The sequence below is a fragment of the Conger conger genome, chromosome 16 (assembly GCF_963514075.1).
Source record: "Conger conger chromosome 16, fConCon1.1, whole genome shotgun sequence".
In the NCBI taxonomy this organism is placed as follows: domain Eukaryota; kingdom Metazoa; phylum Chordata; class Actinopteri; order Anguilliformes; family Congridae; genus Conger; species Conger conger.
In genome coordinates, this window is record NC_083775.1 from 8325484 (window position 1) to 8349308 (window position 23825).

Here is a 23825-nt window from a genome sequence, read left to right on the forward strand (position 1 = left end):
CGGACTTGAAATAACCTATTTAAACAGGTAAACAATTTCATCACTCTGCATATTCATCTGACTTTTATGTTTATTATTTCTTACAACATAACTTTGGCCAGGACGAGAGCCTGGATTACTGCAGGCTTACCACAGCAAAATTCCCTTCCTTCGCAGATGGAAAGTGAAAGTATTTTCGGAAATTTCGAACTTTCTTCGTTTTCTCTTTTTAATCGAAAAACTATGAATATAAGTCAACACACAGCTACAATGGCGTGCATTTCAAACCCAGAGTTGAAGAAACAAAGTCAACGCTTACAACCATGGACGCGAGGCAGTTCTTATACCTGTTTATTATTTACAGCGCGCAGAACTTCTGCGAAGGCTGCGACTGGATTCAGCGCGGATTCAGGCGGGTGGGCGGCGAATCCCTCTCTCTGCTCAGTGAGATGGTGAGTTGTCAAGATACTTTCTAATATCTTCTCCGGTAGCAAAATAAAACATCAATGTAGCAATTTCTTCTAGAACTTCACAGCTCATGCGCGACGCCGGTGCAGAATGACATTAAAAATACAATGGGTAGGGCTAAAAAGATACCACATGGCAATATCATGTGTCCTTTCAGAATGAATATATGAAATCTCGCATTCGTTCCGTGTTGTTAGTCGGTATGTGGCGTGTATCGTGCTATCATGAGCAGATCCACTTGCTTATTTGGAAAATGGGGTTGAGTCAGATGCAATTTATAGTAATACAAAAGTTTCTTTTTTGCAGGGTGGAGATATTACTGATGATATGGTACCTGTACCTTTCCCAAAAAACCTGTACAGGAGCATCCAGAATGCAGAGGTATGTTATTCATTGTTTCTGACTTGCCTAATTAGCTATGGTGGTCCTCCTATCTTCCTATACACAGGAATTCAGTCTGAGGGCAATTTTTTCATAACCTTGAATTTATATAGCACCTTTAGCCAAAGCACTCTACAGTTGGTGTTTCTCCTTCACCCATTCATACATGCACTCACACACCAACTGCGCTTGGCTGCCATGCAAGGCACCGACCAGCTCGTCAGGAGCATTTGGGGGGTTAAGTGTCTTGCTCAGGGACACTTCAAAACACCCAGGGCAGAAATCGAACCGGCAACCCTCCGACTTCCAGACGACTGCTCTTACCGCCAGAGCCAATGTCGTACCTTACACAACATTATTTACCTTTCATTGCATGTTTACTTACCTTGCTTACTATCCTTACTGACTTATCGACCTTACTGAAACACAGTTTCTCCCGACACTCACACCTACCACTCCCACACTGGACATACGGGTAGTTAATGAAGCAAGGCTTCTGTTAGGCCACACGCCATTCGCTGCTTGTTATTTAGCGAAGATGTACATATTGTAGATAACCGTTTCATCTGCATACATTTGCAAATCCACAATAAGGCATGAAATGCCTGAATGAAAGCGGACCGAACACTTAGCCTTGTGGGACCACTATTGATAAGTTGGAGCAGTTGATTGTCTGCTGTCCACTCAACCACTTCACTAAGCAACTTTTCCTTCCTATGTAGATGGATGACAAAGTCAAATTCCTGCACGAGTCTATTGATCAGATCATCGAACTGTTTGATGGGAATTTGGATGCTGTGACATGGAACAAGCTGAAAGTGGAGCACTTTCTAACTCTCCTTGACCGACAGTCTCGCGAACTTCAGAAATGTGTAAGTAGCTACAGCTAAACAAGAGAACTGACCTGTTGAAAACTTTGAAAATTATGCAGGAAATGAAGAAATCCTTTAACTCTCACAGGTTTCTTCTGCAAGCAAGTATGAGAGGAGACTGAATCAATATTTCCGGAAGTTGAAAAGGAATGTCTTAAAGCAGAGAGTAAGTTATTCATCCTCATGGATGTCAAACTATGCCATAATCATAATAATAATAATAGTAATAATAATAATAATAATAATACCAATGTCTTACACTACTTGTTAGTCATTGCACCCAAAATGCTTTACCAAAAGGACACAAAGCAGTAGATATAGGTATTGGATTCTATAAACAAAGACAAAAAAAAGAACAAACAGCAGTTAAAGTAATGTTTACACGTATTTTTCCACATGCTTATTGGGGTATATATACCCTCAAATGTAGTTACACACAGTATACACAAACCTATAATGGTAGCCGTGAAACGGTGGAGTTATTTACCCTTTTCTATTTTTCAGAAGTATGACACACATTCATGGGAACTCATCAGAAAAGAAGTGAGACGGCATCTTCAAAGACTGGACCTGATTTCAGCTGCAATGAAGACACCAGCAAATTAATGACCAAAGCATGGCCTTTACACGTCACTTTGTCTGAGAAAGAGTTTACATATGATGAGATCAAAAAATTACAATGTATTTTAAAGTGTATTATTTATCCATAAATGTATTAAGTTAATTTTATTTATTTATTTATTTATTTATTTATTTATTTATTTATTTATTTATTTATTTATTTATTTATTTATTTATTTATTTTTTCATAAATGATAAAACTTCTTTGAAAATAAGTTGATGTACTCCTGTCCAAAGTGTGATCATGGAAACTAAAAAATAAAATTCTATATTTTTAAATAAGTTACTTGTCTTTTCTCCTTTCCTGAAGACAAACTTACAGCAAAAAGAAATGACTGGTCTTCATATGTTATATAAAACACATTTTATTTTTCTCTTAAGTGTTGGAACAGTAAAGGTACATTTATACATATTGTTTTCATTCATCATCTCCCGTTAGTCTGTAAGGGGTTAAAAGTGTAAAAAGGTGCTACATTATTTTAGCATATCATTTTTCATATGCATAATGGACATAATAGAGCATGGATACATAATTAGACTTTATTTTTGATAGATTTTTCTTTGGGGAAAAGTTATATAGTTGGCGACGTTTCATAGGCAGACTTAAATTCAACTCTTGCACTCCAAGAAGAAAGGGGTCCAAGAGGGCCCAAGGAATTCTATCTAAAAATGGTTGCCATTTATATAGCGCCATTATCCAAAGCGCTGTACAATTGATGCTTCTCATTCACCCATTCATACACACAGTCACACACCAACGGCAATTGGCTGCCATGCAAGGCACCGAACAGCTCGTCAGGAGCATTTGGGGGTTATAGGTGTCTTGCTCAGGGACAGTTCGACACAGCCCAGGTGGGGATCTAACCGGCAACCCTCCGACTGCCAGACGACTGCTCTTACTGCCTGAGCCATGTTGCCCCTATTTTCCCAGTTCTTTGATGGGCAAGATGATTCAATCTGCAAGCTTTCACGGTTGTAACACTTCTGGGACCATAGATGGTACTATACAGAACTGGAAAGGGTTCCCCTATGAAGACAAACCAAGTCTGACCCAGGTAGAAAGTTTCACCGATACAAAGTTCCGCCTCCTATGAAATGTTTGGGGCTTGTCAGCATAATAGGCTCCACGTCTCGGTCGCAACCCGAAACATACACCTGTATAAGGTTCGGTCAAGAATACCCAGTGACTATGGTTCCTACCTGCTAACACCAATATTACATTTTGTCTAAAGATCTGAAACTATGAAGTGACAAATATGCTATAATAGAGGAAATCGGGAAGGGAGGGGGATACTTATATCAGGGCATTGTATTTGCAAGTTTCGCTTATTTACTGTTTAACCACGAAATCGGGAAAATGTCTTTATTTAGCCTCTCACTATTTCCCTCTCTCTCTCTCTCTCCAGTTTGAGACGAGTGCAAATGAAAAATGCTTTCAATAAAAACAACTCAAACATCTAAGGCAGTCAATACGACGGTATTATCAAATATTTTACAATTAGCCTCATCTGTGGTGATACTGTTGGTTATACAATAGTCTGTTAAGATAAAACTATGCTAAGCCTGTTTACATGACGTTGCACCAGACGTGTTGAAATCGGATACAAACGCCGTACGTATGCTACTGGGAAGCCTGGGAGACAATCTACTGAACAAGTCGTCCTCTACGCGTTGTTAACGGACTTGAAATAACCAATTTAAACAGGTAAACAATTTCATCACTCTGCATATTTATTTGACTTTTATGTTTATTATTGTTTACAACATAACTTTGGCCAGGACGAGAGCCTGGATTACTGCATGCTTACTACAGCAAAATTCCCTTCCTTCGCAGATGGAAAGTGAAAGTATTTTCGGAAATTTCGAACTTTCTTCGTTTTCTCTTTTTAATCGAAAAACTATGAATATAAGTAAACACACAGCTACAATGGCGTGCATTTCAAACCCAGAGTTGAAGAAACAAAGTCAACGATTACAACCATGGACGCGAGGCAGTTCTTATACCTGTTTATTATTTACAGCGCGCAGAACTTCTGCGAAGGCTGCGACTGGATTCAGCGCGGATTCAGGCGGGTGGGCGGCGAATCCCTCTCTCTGCTCAGTGAGATGGTGAGTTGTCAAGATGCTTTCTAATATCTTCTCCGGGAGCAAAATAAAACATGAATGTAGCAATTTCTTCTAGAACTTCACAGCTCATGCGCGACGCCGGTGCAGAATGAAATAAAAAATACAATGGGTAGGGCTAAAAAGATACCACATGGCAATATCATGTGTCCTTTCAGAATGAATATATGAAATCTCGCATTCGTTCCGTGTTGCTAGTTGGTATGTGGCATGTATCGTGCTATCATGAGCAGATCCACTTGCTTACTTGGAAATTGGGGTTGAGTCAGATGCAATTTATAGTAATACAAAGGTTACTTTTTTGCAGGGTGGAGATATTACTGATGATATGGTACCTGTACCTTTCCCAAAAAACCTGTACAGGAGCATCCAGAATGCAGAGGTATGTTATTCATTGTTTCTGACTTGTCTAATTAGCTATTGTGGTCCTCCTGTCTTCCCATACACAGGAATTCAGTCTGAGGGCAATTTTTTCATAACCTTAAATTTATATAGCACCTTTATCCAAAGCACTCTACAGTTGGTGCTTCTCATTCACCCATTCATACATGCACTCACACACCAACTGCGCTTGGCTGCCATGCAAGGCACCGACCAGCTCGTCAGGAGCATTTGGGGGGTTAAGTGTCTTGCTCAGGGACACTTCAACACACCCAGGGCAGAAATCGAACCGGCAACCCTCCGACTTCCGGACGACTGCTCTTACCGCCAGAGCCAATGTCGTACCTTACACAACTTTATTTACCTTTCATTGCATGTTTACTTACCTTGCTTACTATCCTTACTGACTTATCGACCTTACTGAAACACAGTTTCCCCCGACACTCACACCTGCCACTCCCACACTGGACATACGGGTAGTTAATGAAGCAAGGCTTCTGTTAGGCCACACGCCATTCGCTGCTTGTTATTTAGCGAAGATGTACATATTGTAGATAACCGTTTCATCTGCATACATTTGCAAATCCACAATAAGGCATGAAATGCCTGAATGAAAGCGGACCGAACACTTAGCCTTGTGGGACCACTATTGATAAGTTGGAGCAGTTGATTGTCTGCTGTCCACTCAACCACTTCACTAAGCAACTTTTCCTTCCTATGTAGATGGATGACAAAGTCAAATTCCTGCACGAGTCTATTGATCAGATAATCGAACTGTTTGATGGGAATTTGGATGCTGTGACATGGAACAAGCTGAAAGTGGAGCACTTTCTAACTCTCCTTGACCGACAGTCTCGCGAACTTCAGAAATGTGTAAGTAGCTACAGCTCAACAAGAGAACTGACCTGTTGAAAACTTTGAAAATTATGCAGGAAATGAAGAAATCCTTTATCTCTCACAGGTTTCTTCTGCAAGCAAGTATGAGAGGAGACTGAATCAATATTTCCGGAAGTTGAAAAGGAATGTCTTAAAGCAGAGGGTAAGTTATTCATCCTCATGGATATGTCAAACTATGCCATAATCATAATAATAATAATAGTAATAATAATAATAATAATAATACCAATGTCTTACACTATTTGTTAGTCATTGCACCCAAAATGCTTTACCAAAAGGACACAAAGCAGTAGATATAGGTATTGGATTCTATAAACAAAGACAAAAAAAAGAACAAACAGCAGTTAAAGTAATTTTTACACGTATTTTTCCACATGCTTATTGGGGTACATATACCCTGAAATGTAGTTACACACAGTATACACAAACCTATAATGGTAGCCGTGAAGCGGTGGAGTTATTTACCCTTTTCTATTTTTCAGAAGTATGACACACATTCATGGGAACTCATCAGAAAAGAAGTGAGACGGCATCTTCAAAGACTGGACCTGATTTCAGCTGCAATGAAGACACCAGCAAATTAATGACCAAAGCATGGCCTTTACACGTCACTTTGTCTGAGAAAGAGTTTACATAGGATGAGATCAAAAAATTACAATGTATTTTAAAGTGTATTATTTATCCATAAATGTATTAAGTTAATTTTATTTATTTATTTATTTATTTATTTATTTATTTATTTATTTATTTATTTATTTATTTATTTATTTATTTATTTATTTATTTATTTATTTTTTCATAAATGATAAAACTTCTTTGAAAATAAGTTGATGTACTCCTGTCCAAAGTGTGATCATGGAAACTAAAAAATAAAATTCTATATTTTTAAATAAGTTACTTGTCTTTTCTCCTTTCCTGAAGACAAACTTACAGCAAAAAGAAATGACTGGTCTTCATATGTTATATAAAACACATTTTATTTTTCTCTTAAGTGTTGGAACAGTAAAGGTACATTTATACATATTGTTTTCATTCATCATCTCCCGTTAGTCTGTAAGGGGTTAAAAGTGTAAAAAGGTGCTACATTATTTTAGCATATCATTTTTCATATGCATAATGGACATAATAGAGCATGGATACATAATTAGACTTTATTTTTGATAGATTTTTCTTTGGGGAAAAGTTATATAGTTGGCGACGTTTCAAAGGCAGACTTAAATTCAACTCTTGCACTCCAAGAAGAAAGGGGTCCAAGAGGGCCCAAGGAATTCTATCTAAAAATGGTTGCCATTTATATAGCGCCTTTATCCAAAGCGCTGTACAATTGATGCTTCTCATTCACCCATTCATACACACAGTCACACACCAATGGCAATTGGCTGCCATGCAAGGCACCGAACAGCTCGTCAGGAGCATTTGGGGGTTATAGGTGTCTTGCTCAGGGACAGTTCGACACAGCCCAGGTGGGGATCAAACCGGCAACCCTCCGACTGCCAGACGACTGCTCTTACTGCCTGAGCCATGTTGCCCCTATTTTCCCAGTTCTTTGATGGGCAAGATGATTCAATCTGCAAGCTTTCACGGTTGTAACACTTCTGGGACCATAGATGGTACTATACAGAACTGGAAAGGGTTCCCCTATGAAGACAAACCAAGTCTGACCCAGGTAGAAAGTTTCACCGATACAAAGTTCCGCCTCCTATGAAATGTTTGGGGCTTGTCAGCATAATAGGCTCCACGTCTCGGTCGCAACCCGAAACATACACCTGTATAAGGTTCGGTCAAGAATACCCAGTGACTATGGTTCCTACCTGCTAACACCAATATTACATTTTGTCTAAAGATCTGAAACTATGAAGTGACAAATATGCTATAATAGAGGAAATCGGGAAGGGAGGGGGATACTTATATCAGGGCATTGTATTTGCAAGTTTCGCTTATTTACTGTTTAACCACGAAATCGGGAAAATGTCTTTATTTAGCCTCTCACTATTTCCCTCTCTCTCTCTCTCTCCAGTTTGAGACGAGTGCAAATGAAAAATGCTTTCAATAAAAACAACTCAAACATCTAAGGCAGTCAATACGACGGTATTATCAAATATTTTACAATTAGCCTCATCTGTGGTGATACTGTTGGTTATACAATAGTCTGTTAAGATAAAACTATGCTAAGCCTGTTTACATGACGTTGCACCAGACGTGTTGAAATCGGATACAAACGCCGTACGTATGCTACTGGGAAGCCTGGGAGACAATCTACTGAACAAGTCGTCCTCTACGCGTTGTTAACGGACTTGAAATAACCAATTTAAACAGGTAAACAATTTCATCACTCTGCATATTTATTTGACTTTTATGTTTATTATTGTTTACAACATAACTTTGGCCAGGACGAGAGCCTGGATTACTGCATGCTTACTACAGCAAAATTCCCTTCCTTCGCAGATGGAAAGTGAAAGTATTTTCGGAAATTTCGAACTTTCTTCGTTTTCTCTTTTTAATCGAAAAACTATGAATATAAGTAAACACACAGCTACAATGGCGTGCATTTCAAACCCAGAGTTGAAGAAACAAAGTCAACGATTACAACCATGGACGCGAGGCAGTTCTTATACCTGTTTATTATTTACAGCGCGCAGAACTTCTGCGAAGGCTGCGACTGGATTCAGCGCGGATTCAGGCGGGTGGGCGGCGAATCCCTCTCTCTGCTCAGTGAGATGGTGAGTTGTCAAGATGCTTTCTAATATCTTCTCCGGGAGCAAAATAAAACATGAATGTAGCAATTTCTTCTAGAACTTCACAGCTCATGCGCGACGCCGGTGCAGAATGAAATAAAAAATACAATGGGTAGGGCTAAAAAGATACCACATGGCAATATCATGTGTCCTTTCAGAATGAATATATGAAATCTCGCATTCGTTCCGTGTTGCTAGTTGGTATGTGGCATGTATCGTGCTATCATGAGCAGATCCACTTGCTTACTTGGAAATTGGGGTTGAGTCAGATGCAATTTATAGTAATACAAAGGTTACTTTTTTGCAGGGTGGAGATATTACTGATGATATGGTACCTGTACCTTTCCCAAAAAACCTGTACAGGAGCATCCAGAATGCAGAGGTATGTTATTCATTGTTTCTGACTTGTCTAATTAGCTATTGTGGTCCTCCTGTCTTCCCATACACAGGAATTCAGTCTGAGGGCAATTTTTTCATAACCTTAAATTTATATAGCACCTTTATCCAAAGCACTCTACAGTTGGTGCTTCTCATTCACCCATTCATACATGCACTCACACACCAACTGCGCTTGGCTGCCATGCAAGGCACCGACCAGCTCGTCAGGAGCATTTGGGGGGTTAAGTGTCTTGCTCAGGGACACTTCAACACACCCAGGGCAGAAATCGAACCGGCAACCCTCCGACTTCCGGACGACTGCTCTTACCGCCAGAGCCAATGTCGTACCTTACACAACTTTATTTACCTTTCATTGCATGTTTACTTACCTTGCTTACTATCCTTACTGACTTATCGACCTTACTGAAACACAGTTTCCCCCGACACTCACACCTGCCACTCCCACACTGGACATACGGGTAGTTAATGAAGCAAGGCTTCTGTTAGGCCACACGCCATTCGCTGCTTGTTATTTAGCGAAGATGTACATATTGTAGATAACCGTTTCATCTGCATACATTTGCAAATCCACAATAAGGCATGAAATGCCTGAATGAAAGCGGACCGAACACTTAGCCTTGTGGGACCACTATTGATAAGTTGGAGCAGTTGATTGTCTGCTGTCCACTCAACCACTTCACTAAGCAACTTTTCCTTCCTATGTAGATGGATGACAAAGTCAAATTCCTGCACGAGTCTATTGATCAGATAATCGAACTGTTTGATGGGAATTTGGATGCTGTGACATGGAACAAGCTGAAAGTGGAGCACTTTCTAACTCTCCTTGACCGACAGTCTCGCGAACTTCAGAAATGTGTAAGTAGCTACAGCTCAACAAGAGAACTGACCTGTTGAAAACTTTGAAAATTATGCAGGAAATGAAGAAATCCTTTATCTCTCACAGGTTTCTTCTGCAAGCAAGTATGAGAGGAGACTGAATCAATATTTCCGGAAGTTGAAAAGGAATGTCTTAAAGCAGAGGGTAAGTTATTCATCCTCATGGATATGTCAAACTATGCCATAATCATAATAATAATAATAGTAATAATAATAATAATAATAATACCAATGTCTTACACTATTTGTTAGTCATTGCACCCAAAATGCTTTACCAAAAGGACACAAAGCAGTAGATATAGGTATTGGATTCTATAAACAAAGACAAAAAAAAGAACAAACAGCAGTTAAAGTAATTTTTACACGTATTTTTCCACATGCTTATTGGGGTACATATACCCTGAAATGTAGTTACACACAGTATACACAAACCTATAATGGTAGCCGTGAAGCGGTGGAGTTATTTACCCTTTTCTATTTTTCAGAAGTATGACACACATTCATGGGAACTCATCAGAAAAGAAGTGAGACGGCATCTTCAAAGACTGGACCTGATTTCAGCTGCAATGAAGACACCAGCAAATTAATGACCAAAGCATGGCCTTTACACGTCACTTTGTCTGAGAAAGAGTTTACATAGGATGAGATCAAAAAATTACAATGTATTTTAAAGTGTATTATTTATCCATAAATGTATTAAGTTAATTTTATTTATTTATTTATTTATTTATTTATTTATTTATTTATTTATTTATTTATTTATTTATTTATTTATTTATTTATTTTTTCATAAATGATAAAACTTCTTTGAAAATAAGTTGATGTACTCCTGTCCAAAGTGTGATCATGGAAACTAAAAAATAAAATTCTATATTTTTAAATAAGTTACTTGTCTTTTCTCCTTTCCTGAAGACAAACTTACAGCAAAAAGAAATGACTGGTCTTCATATGTTATATAAAACACATTTTATTTTTCTCTTAAGTGTTGGAACAGTAAAGGTACATTTATACATATTGTTTTCATTCATCATCTCCCGTTAGTCTGTAAGGGGTTAAAAGTGTAAAAAGGTGCTACATTATTTTAGCATATCATTTTTCATATGCATAATGGACATAATAGAGCATGGATACATAATTAGACTTTATTTTTGATAGATTTTTCTTTGGGGAAAAGTTATATAGTTGGCGACGTTTCAAAGGCAGACTTAAATTCAACTCTTGCACTCCAAGAAGAAAGGGGTCCAAGAGGGCCCAAGGAATTCTATCTAAAAATGGTTGCCATTTATATAGCGCCTTTATCCAAAGCGCTGTACAATTGATGCTTCTCATTCACCCATTCATACACACAGTCACACACCAATGGCAATTGGCTGCCATGCAAGGCACCGAACAGCTCGTCAGGAGCATTTGGGGGTTATAGGTGTCTTGCTCAGGGACAGTTCGACACAGCCCAGGTGGGGATCAAACCGGCAACCCTCCGTCTGCCAGACGACTGCTCTTACTGCCTGAGCCATGTTGCCCCTATTTTCCCAGTTCTTTGATGGGCAAGATGATTCAATCTGCAAGCTTTCACGGTTGTAACACTTCTGGGACCATAGATGGTACTAAAACTGGAAAGGGTTCCCCTATGAAGTCAAACCAAGTCTGACCCAGGGAGAAAGTTTCACCGATACAAAGTTCCGCCTCCTATGAAATGTTTGGGGCTTGTCAGCATAATAGGCTCCACGTCTCGGTCGCAACCCGAAACATACACCTGTATAAGGTTCGGTCAAGAATACCCAGTGACTATGGTTCCTACCTGCTAACACCAATATTACATTTTGTCTAAAGATCTGAAACTATGAAGTGACAAATATGCTATAATAGAGGAAATCGGGAAGGGAGGGGGATACTTATATCAGGGCATTGTATTTGCAAGTTTCGCTTATTTACTGTTTAACCACGAAATCGGGAAAATGTCTTCATTTAGCCTCTCACTATTTCCCTCTCTCTCTCTCTCTCCAGTTTGAGACGAGTGCAAATGAAAAATGCTTTCAATAAAAACAACTCAAACATCTAAGGCAGTCAATACGACGGTATTATCAAATATTTTACAATTAGCCTCATCTGTGGTGATACTGTTGGTTATACAATAGTCTGTTAAGATAAAACTATGCTAAGCCTGTTTACATGACGTTGCACCAGACGTGTTGAAATCGGATACAAACGCCGTACGTATGCTACTGGGAAGCCTGGGAGACAATCTACTGAACAAGTCGTCCTCTACGCGTTGTTAACGGACTTGAAATAACCAATTTAAACAGGTAAACAATTTCATCACTCTGCATATTTATTTGACTTTTATGTTTATTATTGTTTACAACATAACTTTGGCCAGGACGAGAGCCTGGATTACTGCATGCTTACTACAGCAAAATTCCCTTCCTTCGCAGATGGAAAGTGAAAGTATTTTCGGAAATTTCGAACTTTCTTCGTTTTCTCTTTTTAATCGAAAAACTATGAATATAAGTAAACACACAGCTACAATGGCGTGCATTTCAAACCCAGAGTTGAAGAAACAAAGTCAACGATTACAACCATGGACGCGAGGCAGTTCTTATACCTGTTTATTATTTACAGCGCGCAGAACTTCTGCGAAGGCTGCGACTGGATTCAGCGCGGATTCAGGCGGGTGGGCGGCGAATCCCTCTCTCTGCTCAGTGAGATGGTGAGTTGTCAAGATGCTTTCTAATATCTTCTCCGGGAGCAAAATAAAACATGAATGTAGCAATTTCTTCTAGAACTTCACAGCTCATGCGCGACGCCGGTGCAGAATGAAATAAAAAATACAATGGGTAGGGCTAAAAAGATACCACATGGCAATATCATGTGTCCTTTCAGAATGAATATATGAAATCTCGCATTCGTTCCGTGTTGCTAGTTGGTATGTGGCATGTATCGTGCTATCATGAGCAGATCCACTTGCTTACTTGGAAATTGGGGTTGAGTCAGATGCAATTTATAGTAATACAAAGGTTACTTTTTTGCAGGGTGGAGATATTACTGATGATATGGTACCTGTACCTTTCCCAAAAAACCTGTACAGGAGCATCCAGAATGCAGAGGTATGTTATTCATTGTTTCTGACTTGTCTAATTAGCTATTGTGGTCCTCCTGTCTTCCCATACACAGGAATTCAGTCTGAGGGCAATTTTTTCATAACCTTAAATTTATATAGCACCTTTATCCAAAGCACTCTACAGTTGGTGCTTCTCATTCACCCATTCATACATGCACTCACACACCAACTGCGCTTGGCTGCCATGCAAGGCACCGACCAGCTCGTCAGGAGCATTTGGGGGGTTAAGTGTCTTGCTCAGGGACACTTCAACACACCCAGGGCAGAAATCGAACCGGCAACCCTCCGACTTCCGGACGACTGCTCTTACCGCCAGAGCCAATGTCGTACCTTACACAACTTTATTTACCTTTCATTGCATGTTTACTTACCTTGCTTACTATCCTTACTGACTTATCGACCTTACTGAAACACAGTTTCCCCCGACACTCACACCTGCCACTCCCACACTGGACATACGGGTAGTTAATGAAGCAAGGCTTCTGTTAGGCCACACGCCATTCGCTGCTTGTTATTTAGCGAAGATGTACATATTGTAGATAACCGTTTCATCTGCATACATTTGCAAATCCACAATAAGGCATGAAATGCCTGAATGAAAGCGGACCGAACACTTAGCCTTGTGGGACCACTATTGATAAGTTGGAGCAGTTGATTGTCTGCTGTCCACTCAACCACTTCACTAAGCAACTTTTCCTTCCTATGTAGATGGATGACAAAGTCAAATTCCTGCACGAGTCTATTGATCAGATAATCGAACTGTTTGATGGGAATTTGGATGCTGTGACATGGAACAAGCTGAAAGTGGAGCACTTTCTAACTCTCCTTGACCGACAGTCTCGCGAACTTCAGAAATGTGTAAGTAGCTACAGCTCAACAAGAGAACTGACCTGTTGAAAACTTTGAAAATTATGCAGGAAATGAAGAAATCCTTTATCTCTCACAGGTTTCTTCTGCAAGCAAGTATGAGAGGAGACTGAATCAATATTTCCGGAAGTTGAAAAGGAATGTCTTAAAGCAGAGGGTAAGTTATTCATCCTCATGGATATGTCAAACTATGCCATAATCATAATAATAATAATAGTAATAATAATAATAATAATAATACCAATGTCTTACACTATTTGTTAGTCATTGCACCCAAAATGCTTTACCAAAAGGACACAAAGCAGTAGATATAGGTATTGGATTCTATAAACAAAGACAAAAAAAAGAACAAACAGCAGTTAAAGTAATTTTTACACGTATTTTTCCACATGCTTATTGGGGTACATATACCCTGAAATGTAGTTACACACAGTATACACAAACCTATAATGGTAGCCGTGAAGCGGTGGAGTTATTTACCCTTTTCTATTTTTCAGAAGTATGACACACATTCATGGGAACTCATCAGAAAAGAAGTGAGACGGCATCTTCAAAGACTGGACCTGATTTCAGCTGCAATGAAGACACCAGCAAATTAATGACCAAAGCATGGCCTTTACACGTCACTTTGTCTGAGAAAGAGTTTACATAGGATGAGATCAAAAAATTACAATGTATTTTAAAGTGTATTATTTATCCATAAATGTATTAAGTTAATTTTATTTATTTATTTATTTATTTATTTATTTATTTATTTATTTATTTATTTATTTATTTATTTTTTCATAAATGATAAAACTTCTTTGAAAATAAGTTGATGTACTCCTGTCCAAAGTGTGATCATGGAAACTAAAAAATAAAATTCTATATTTTTAAATAAGTTACTTGTCTTTTCTCCTTTCCTGAAGACAAACTTACAGCAAAAAGAAATGACTGGTCTTCATATGTTATATAAAACACATTTTATTTTTCTCTTAAGTGTTGGAACAGTAAAGGTACATTTATACATATTGTTTTCATTCATCATCTCCCGTTAGTCTGTAAGGGGTTAAAAGTGTAAAAAGGTGCTACATTATTTTAGCATATCATTTTTCATATGCATAATGGACATAATAGAGCATGGATACATAATTAGACTTTATTTTTGATAGATTTTTCTTTGGGGAAAAGTTATATAGTTGGCGACGTTTCAAAGGCAGACTTAAATTCAACTCTTGCACTCCAAGAAGAAAGGGGTCCAAGAGGGCCCAAGGAATTCTATCTAAAAATGGTTGCCATTTATATAGCGCCTTTATCCAAAGCGCTGTACAATTGATGCTTCTCATTCACCCATTCATACACACAGTCACACACCAACGGCAATTGGCTGCCATGCAAGGCACCGAACAGCTCGTCAGGAGCATTTGGGGGTTATAGGTGTCTTGCTCAGGGACAGTTCGACACAGCCCAGGTGGGGATCAAACCGGCAACCCTCCGTCTGCCAGACGACTGCTCTTACTGCCTGAGCCATGTTGCCCCTATTTTCCCAGTTCTTTGATGGGCAAGATGATTCAATCTGCAAGCTTTCACGGTTGTAACACTTCTGGGACCATAGATGGTACTAAAACTGGAAAGGGTTCCCCTATGAAGTCAAACCAAGTCTGACCCAGGTAAAAAGTTTCACCGATACAAAGTTCCGCCTCCTATGAAATGTTTGGGGCTTGTCAGCATAATAGGCTCCACGTCTCGGTCGCAACCCGAAACATACACCTGTATAAGGTTCGGTCAAGAATACCCAGTGACTATGGTTCCTACCTGCTAACACCAATATTACATTTTGTCTAAAGATCTGAAACTATGAAGTGACAAATATGCTATAATAGAGGAAATCGGGAAGGGAGGGGGATACTTATATCAGGGCATTGTATTTGCAAGTTTCGCTTATTTACTGTTTAACCACGAAATCGGGAAAATGTCTTTATTTAGCCTCTCACTATTTCCCTCTCTCTCTCTCTCCAGTTTGAGACGAGTGCAAATGAAAAATGCTTTCAATAAAAACAACTCAAACATCTAAGGCAGTCAATACGACGGTATTATCAAATATTTTACAATTAGCCTCATCTGTGGTGATACTGTTGGTTATACAATAGTCTGTTAAGATAAAACTATGCTAAGCCTGTTTACATGACGTTGCACCAGACGTGTTGAAATCGGATACAAACGCCGTACGTATGCTACTGGGAAGCCTGGGAGACAATCTACTGAACAAGTCGTCCTCTACGCGTTGTTAACGGACTTGAAATAACCAATTTAAACAGGTAAACAATTTCATCACTCTGCATATTTATTTTACTTTTATGTTTATTATTGTTTACAACATAACTTTGGCCAGGACGAGAGCCTGGATTACTGCATGCTTACTACAGCAAAATTCCCTTCCTTCGCAGATGGAAAGTGAAAGTATTTTCGGAAATTTCGAACTTTCTTCGTTTTCTCTTTTTAATCGAAAAACTATGAATATAAGTAAACACACAGCTACAATGGCGTGCATTTCAAACCCAGAGTTGAAGAAACAAAGTCAACGATTACAACCATGGACGCGAGGCAGTTCTTATACCTGTTTATTATTTACAGCGCGCAGAACTTCTGCGAAGGCTGCGACTGGATTCAGCGCGGATTCAGGCGGGTGGGCGGCGAATCCCTCTCTCTGCTCAGTGAGATGGTGAGTTGTCAAGATGCTTTCTAATATCTTCTCCGGGAGCAAAATAAAACATGAATGTAGCAATTTCTTCTAGAACTTCACAGCTCATGCGCGACGCCGGTGCAGAATGAAATTAAAAATACAATGGGTAGGGCTAAAAAGATACCACATGGCAATATCATGTGTCCTTTCAGAATGAATATATGAAATATCGCATTCGTTCCGTGTTGCTAGTTGGTATGTGGCATGTATCGTGCTATCATGAGCAGATCCACTTGCTTACTTAGAAATTGGGGTTGAGTCAGATGCAATTTATAGTAATACAAAAGTTTCTTTTTTGCAGGGTGGAGATATTACTGATGATATGGTACCTGTACCTTTCCCAAAAAACCTGTACAGGAGCATCCAGAATGCAGAGGTATGTTATTCATTGTTTCTGACTTGCCTATTTAGCTATGGTGGTCCTCCTATCTTCCTATACACAGGAATTCAGTCTGAGGGCAATTTTTTCATAACCTTAAATTTATGTAGCACCTTTAGCCAAAGCACTCTACAGTTGGTGCTTCTCATTCACCCATTCATACATGCACTCACACACCAACTGCGCTTGGCGGCCAGGCAAGGCACCGACCAGCTCGTCAGGAGTATTTGGGGGGTTAAGTGTCTTGCTCAGGGACACTTCAACACATCCAGGGCAGAAATCGAACTGGCAAGCCTCCGACTTCCAGGCGACTGCTCTTACCGCCAGAGCCAATGTCGTACCATACACAACTTTATTTACGTTTCATTGCATGTTTACTCACCTTGCTTACTATCCTTACCGACTTATCGACCTTACTGAAACACAGTTTCCCCCGACACTCACACTTGCCACTCTCACACTGGACATACGGGTAGTTAATGAACCAAGGCTTCTGTTAGGCCACACGCCATTTGCTGCTTGTTATTTAGCGAAGATGTGCATACTGTAGATAACCGTTTCATCTGCATACATTTGCAAATCTACAATAAGGCATGAAATGCCTGAATAAAAGCGGACCAAACACTTAGCCTTGTGGGACCACTATTGATAAGTTGGAGCAGTTGATTGTCTGCTGCCCACTCAACCACTTCACTAAGCAACTTTTCCTTCCTATGTAGATGGATGACAAAGTCAAATTCCTGCACGAGTCTATTGATCAGATCATGGAACTGTTTGATGGGAATTTGGATGCTGTGACATGGAACAAGCTGAAAGTGGAGCACTTTCTCACTCTCCTTGACCGACAGTCTCGCGAACTTCAGAAATGTGTAAGTAGCTACAGCTAAACAAGAGAACTGACCTGTTGAAAACTTTGAAAATTATGCAGGAAATGAAGAAATCCTTTATCTCTCACAGGTTTCTTCTGCAAGCAAGTATGAGAGGAGACTGAATCAATATTTCCGGAAGTTGAAAAGGAATGTCTTAAAGCAGAGGGTAAGTTATTCATCCTCATGGATATGTCAAACTATGCCATAATCATAATAATAATAATAGTAATAATAATAATAATAATAATAATACCAATGTCTTACACTACTTGTTAGTCATTGCACCCAAAATGCTTTACCAAAAGGACACAAAGCAGTAGATATAGGTATTGGATTCTATAAACAAAGACAAAAAAAAGAACAAACAGCAGTTAAAGTAATGTTTACACGTATTTTTCCACATGCTTATTGGGGTATATATACCCTCAAATGTAGTTACACACAGTATACACAAACCTATAATGGTAGCCGTGAAACGGTGGAGTTATTTACCCTTTTCTATTTTTCAGAAGTATGACACACATTCATGGGAACTCATCAGAAAAGAAGTGAGACGGCATCTTCAAAGACTGGACCTGATTTCAGCTGCAATGAAGACACCAGCAAATTAATGACCAAAGCATGGCCTTTACACGTCACTTTGTCTGAGAAAGAGTTTACATATGATGAGATCAAAAAATTACAATGTATTTTAAAGTGTATTATTTATCCATAAATGTATTAAGTTAATTTTATTTATTTATTTATTTATTTATTTATTTATTTATTTATTTATTTATTTATTTATTCATAAATGATAAAACTTCTTTGAAAATAAGTTGATGTACTCCTGTCCAAAGTGTGATCATGGAAACTAAAAAATAAAATTCTATATTTTTAAATAAGTTACTTGTCTTTTCTCCCTTCCTGAAGACAAACTTACAGCAAAAAGAAATGACTGGTCTTCATATGTTATATAAAACATATTTTATTTTTCTCTTAAGTGTTGGAACAGTAAAGGTATATTCATACATATTGTTTTCATTCATCATCTCCTGTTGGTCTGTAAGGGGTTAACAGTGTAAAAAGGTGCTACATTATTTTACCATATCATTTTTCATATGCATAATGGACATAATAGAGCATGGATACATAATTAGACTTTATTTTTGATAGATTTTTCTTTGGGGAAAAGTTATATAGTTGGCGACATTTCATAGGCAGACTTAAATTCAGCTCTTGCACTCCAAGAAGAAAGGGGTCCAAGAGGGTCCAAGGAATTCTATCTAAAAATGGTTGCCATTTCTATAGCGCCTTTATTCAAAGCGCTGTACAATGCTTCTCATTCCGACACACCAACGGCAATTGGCTGCCATGTAAGGCACCGAACAGCTTGTCAGGAGCATTTGGGGGTTAGGTGTCTTGCTCAGGGACAGTTCGACACAGCCCGGGCGGGGGATCGAACCGGCAACCCACCGACTGCCAGACGACTGCTCTTACTGCCTGAGCCATGTTGCCCCTATCTATTGCCCCAGTTCTTTGATGGGCAAGATGATTCAACCTGCAAGCTTTCACGGTTGTAACACTTCTGGGACCATAGATGGTACTATAAAGAACTGGAAAGGGTTCCCCGATGAAGACAAACCAAGTCTGACCCAGGGAGAAAGTTTCACCGATACAAAGTCCCGCCTCCTATGAAATGTTTGGGGCTTGTCAGCATAATAGGCTCCACGTCTCGGTCGCAACCCGAAACATACACCTGTATAAGGTTCGGTCAGGAATACCCAGTGACTATGGTTCCTACCTGCTAACACCAATATTACATTTTGTCTAAAGATCTGAAACTATGAAGTGACAAATATGGTATAATAGAGGAAATCGGGAAGGGAGGGGGATACTTGTATCAGGGCATTGTATTTGCAAGTTTTGCTTGTTTACTGTTTAACCACGAAATCGGGAAAATGTCTTTATTTAGCCTCTCACTATTTCTCTCTCTCTCTCTCTCTCTCTCTCTCTCTCTCTCTCTCTCTCTCTCTCTCTCTCCTGTTTGAGACGAGTGCAAATGAAAAATGCTTTCAATAAAAACAACTTAAACATCTTAAGCAGTCAATATGACGGTATTAATAAATATTTTACAATTAGCCTCATCTGTGGCGATACTGTTGGTTATACAACAGTCTGTTAAGATAAAACGATGCTAAGCCTGTTTACATGACGTTGCACCAGACGTGTTGAAATCGGATACAAACGCCGTACGTATGCTACTGGGAAGCCTGGGAGACAATCTACTGAACAAGTCGTCCTCTACGCGTTGTTAACGGACTTGAAATAACCAATTTAAACAGGTAAACAATTTCATCACTCTGCATATTTATTTTACTTTTATGTTTATTATTGTTTACAACATAACTTTGGCCAGGACGAGAGCCTGGATTACTGCATGCTTACTACAGCAAAATTCCCTTCCTTCGCAGATGGAAAGTGAAAGTATTTTCGGAAATTTCGAACTTTCTTCGTTTTCTCTTTTTAATCGAAAAACTATGAATATAAGTAAACACACAGCTACAATGGCGTGCATTTCAAACCCAGAGTTGAAGAAACAAAGTCAACGATTACAACCATGGACGCGAGGCAGTTCTTATACCTGTTTATTATTTACAGCGCGCAGAACTTCTGCGAAGGCTGCGACTGGATTCAGCGCGGATTCAGGCGGGTGGGCGGCGAATCCCTCTCTCTGCTCAGTGAGATGGTGAGTTGTCAAGATGCTTTCTAATATCTTCTCCGGGAGCAAAATAAAACATGAATGTAGCAATTTCTTCTAGAACTTCACAGCTCATGCGCGACGCCGGTGCAGAATGAAATTAAAAATACAATGGGTAGGGCTAAAAAGATACCACATGGCAATATCATGTGTCCTTTCAGAATGAATATATGAAATATCGCATTCGTTCCGTGTTGCTAGTTGGTATGTGGCATGTATCGTGCTATCATGAGCAGATCCACTTGCTTACTTAGAAATTGGGGTTGAGTCAGATGCAATTTATAGTAATACAAAAGTTTCTTTTTTGCAGGGTGGAGATATTACTGATGATATGGTACCTGTACCTTTCCCAAAAAACCTGTACAGGAGCATCCAGAATGCAGAGGTATGTTATTCATTGTTTCTGACTTGCCTATTTAGCTATGGTGGTCCTCCTATCTTCCTATACACAGGAATTCAGTCTGAGGGCAATTTTTTCATAACCTTAAATTTATGTAGCACCTTTAGCCAAAGCACTCTACAGTTGGTGCTTCTCATTCACCCATTCATACATGCACTCACACACCAACTGCGCTTGGCGGCCAGGCAAGGCACCGACCAGCTCGTCAGGAGTATTTGGGGGGTTAAGTGTCTTGCTCAGGGACACTTCAACACATCCAGGGCAGAAATCGAACTGGCAAGCCTCCGACTTCCAGGCGACTGCTCTTACCGCCAGAGCCAATGTCGTACCATACACAACTTTATTTACGTTTCATTGCATGTTTACTCACCTTGCTTACTATCCTTACCGACTTATCGACCTTACTGAAACACAGTTTCCCCCGACACTCACACTTGCCACTCTCACACTGGACATACGGGTAGTTAATGAACCAAGGCTTCTGTTAGGCCACACGCCATTTGCTGCTTGTTATTTAGCGAAGATGTGCATACTGTAGATAACCGTTTCATCTGCATACATTTGCAAATCTACAATAAGGCATGAAATGCCTGAATAAAAGCGGACCAAACACTTAGCCTTGTGGGACCACTATTGATAAGTTGGAGCAGTTGATTGTCTGCTGCCCACTCAACCACTTCACTAAGCAACTTTTCCTTCCTATGTAGATGGATGACAAAGTCAAATTCCTGCACGAGTCTATTGATCAGATCATGGAACTGTTTGATGGGAATTTGGATGCTGTGACATGGAACAAGCTGAAAGTGGAGCACTTTCTCACTCTCCTTGACCGACAGTCTCGCGAACTTCAGAAATGTGTAAGTAGCTACAGCTAAACAAGAGAACTGACCTGTTGAAAACTTTGAAAATTATGCAGGAAATGAAGAAATCCTTTATCTCTCACAGGTTTCTTCTGCAAGCAAGTATGAGAGGAGACTGAATCAATATTTCCGGAAGTTGAAAAGGAATGTCTTAAAGCAGAGGGTAAGTTATTCATCCTCATGGATATGTCAAACTATGCCATAATCATAATAATAATAATAGTAATAATAATAATAATAATAATAATACCAATGTCTTACACTACTTGTTAGTCATTGCACCCAAAATGCTTTACCAAAAGGACACAAAGCAGTAGATATAGGTATTGGATTCTATAAACAAAGACAAAAAAAAGAACAAACAGCAGTTAAAGTAATGTTTACACGTATTTTTCCACATGCTTATTGGGGTATATATACCCTCAAATGTAGTTACACACAGTATACACAAACCTATAATGGTAGCCGTGAAACGGTGGAGTTATTTACCCTTTTCTATTTTTCAGAAGTATGACACACATTCATGGGAACTCATCAGAAAAGAAGTGAGACGGCATCTTCAAAGACTGGACCTGATTTCAGCTGCAATGAAGACACCAGCAAATTAATGACCAAAGCATGGCCTTTACACGTCACTTTGTCTGAGAAAGAGTTTACATATGATGAGATCAAAAAATTACAATGTATTTTAAAGTGTATTATTTATCCATAAATGTATTAAGTTAATTTTATTTATTTATTTATTTATTTATTTATTTATTTATTTATTTATTTATTTATTTATTCATAAATGATAAAACTTCTTTGAAAATAAGTTGATGTACTCCTGTCCAAAGTGTGATCATGGAAACTAAAAAATAAAATTCTATATTTTTAAATAATTTACTTGTCTTTTCTCCCTTCCTGAAGACAAACTTACAGCAAAAAGAAATGACTGGTCTTCATATGTTATATCAAACACATTTTATTTTTCTCTTAGTGTTGGAACAGTAAAGGTACATTTATACATATTGTTTTCATTCATCATCTCCTGTTGGTCTGTAAGGGGTTAACAGTGTAAAAAGGTGCTACATTATTTTAGCATATCATTTTTCATATGCATAATGGACATAATAGAGCATGGATACATAATTAGACTTTATTTTTGATAGATTTTTCTTTGAGGAAAAGTTATATAGTTGGTGACGTTTCATAGGCAGACTTAAATTCAGCTCTTGCACTCCAAGAAGAAAGGGGTCCAAGAGGGTCAAAGGAATTCTATCTAAAAATGGTTGCCATTTATATAGCGCCTTTATCCAAAGCGCTGTACAATTGATGCTTCTCATTCACCCATTCATACACACACTCACACACCGACACACCGACGGCAATGGGCTGCCATGTAAGGCACCGAACAGCTTGTCAGGAGCATTTGGGGGTTAGGTGTCTTGCTCAGGGACAGTTTGACACAGCCTGGGCGGGGGATCGAACCGGCAACCCTCCGTCGGCCAGACGACTGCTCTTACTGCCTGAGCCATGTTGCCCCTATCTATTTTCCCAGTTCTTTGATGGGCAAGATGATTAAATCTGCAAGCTTTCACGGTTGTAACACTTCTGGGACCATAGATGGTCCTATAAAGAACTGGAAAGGGTTCCCCTAAGAAGACAAACCAAGTCTGACCCAGGTAGAAAGTTTCACCGATACAAAGTTCCGCCTCCTATGAAATGTTTGGGGCTTGACAGCATAATAGGCTCCACGTCTCGGTCGCAACCCGAAACATACACCTGTATAAGTTTCGGTCAGGAATACCCAGTGACTATGGTTCCTACCTGCTAACACCAATATTACATTTTGTCTAAAGATCTGAAACTATGAAGTGACAAACATGGTATAATAGAGGAAATCGGGAAGGGAGGGGGATACTTATATCAGGGCATTGTATTTGCAAGTTTTACTTGTTTACTGTTTAACCACGAAATCAGGAAAATGTCTTTATTCAGCCTCTCACTATTTCTCTCTCTCTCCTGTTTGAGACGAGTGCAAATGAAAAATGCTTTCAATAAAAACAACTCAAACATCTTAAGCAGTCAATATGACGGTATTATCAAATATTTTACAATTAGCCTCATCTGTGGTGATACTGTTGGTTATACAATA

General features: G+C 39.1%; 6 protein-coding genes across 6 annotated transcripts; all 6 read left to right on the forward strand.

The window, feature by feature from the left end:
* The first annotated feature begins 302 nt into the window (after positions 1-302).
* Positions 303-2306, forward strand: LOC133115293 (interferon a3-like). Its single transcript, XM_061225137.1, has 5 exons — positions 303-431; positions 754-828; positions 1551-1700; positions 1789-1866; positions 2205-2306. Exons 1-5 carry the CDS (start codon positions 303-305, stop codon positions 2304-2306), a joined length of 534 nt encoding a protein of 177 aa, XP_061081121.1.
* Positions 2307-4301: 1995 nt separating this feature from the next.
* On the forward strand, positions 4302-6307 carry LOC133115303 (interferon a3-like). Its single transcript, XM_061225146.1, has 5 exons — positions 4302-4430; positions 4753-4827; positions 5550-5699; positions 5788-5865; positions 6206-6307. The coding sequence occupies exons 1-5, from the start codon at positions 4302-4304 to the stop codon at positions 6305-6307; spliced, it is 534 nt and encodes a 177-aa protein (XP_061081130.1).
* A 2007-nt stretch (positions 6308-8314) lies between these two features.
* LOC133115319 (interferon a3-like) lies at positions 8315-10320 on the forward strand. Its single transcript, XM_061225173.1, has 5 exons — positions 8315-8443; positions 8766-8840; positions 9563-9712; positions 9801-9878; positions 10219-10320. Exons 1-5 carry the CDS (start codon positions 8315-8317, stop codon positions 10318-10320), a joined length of 534 nt encoding a protein of 177 aa, XP_061081157.1.
* A 1991-nt stretch (positions 10321-12311) lies between these two features.
* LOC133115318 (interferon a3-like) lies at positions 12312-14317 on the forward strand. The gene is made up of 5 exons (XM_061225172.1): positions 12312-12440; positions 12763-12837; positions 13560-13709; positions 13798-13875; positions 14216-14317. Exons 1-5 carry the CDS (start codon positions 12312-12314, stop codon positions 14315-14317), a joined length of 534 nt encoding a protein of 177 aa, XP_061081156.1.
* A 1973-nt stretch (positions 14318-16290) lies between these two features.
* LOC133115322 (interferon a3-like) lies at positions 16291-18299 on the forward strand. The gene is made up of 5 exons (XM_061225176.1): positions 16291-16419; positions 16742-16816; positions 17539-17688; positions 17777-17854; positions 18198-18299. Exons 1-5 carry the CDS (start codon positions 16291-16293, stop codon positions 18297-18299), a joined length of 534 nt encoding a protein of 177 aa, XP_061081160.1.
* Positions 18300-20287: 1988 nt separating this feature from the next.
* On the forward strand, positions 20288-22296 carry LOC133115324 (interferon a3-like). The gene is made up of 5 exons (XM_061225177.1): positions 20288-20416; positions 20739-20813; positions 21536-21685; positions 21774-21851; positions 22195-22296. Exons 1-5 carry the CDS (start codon positions 20288-20290, stop codon positions 22294-22296), a joined length of 534 nt encoding a protein of 177 aa, XP_061081161.1.
* The last annotated feature ends 1529 nt before the right edge of the window (positions 22297-23825 follow it).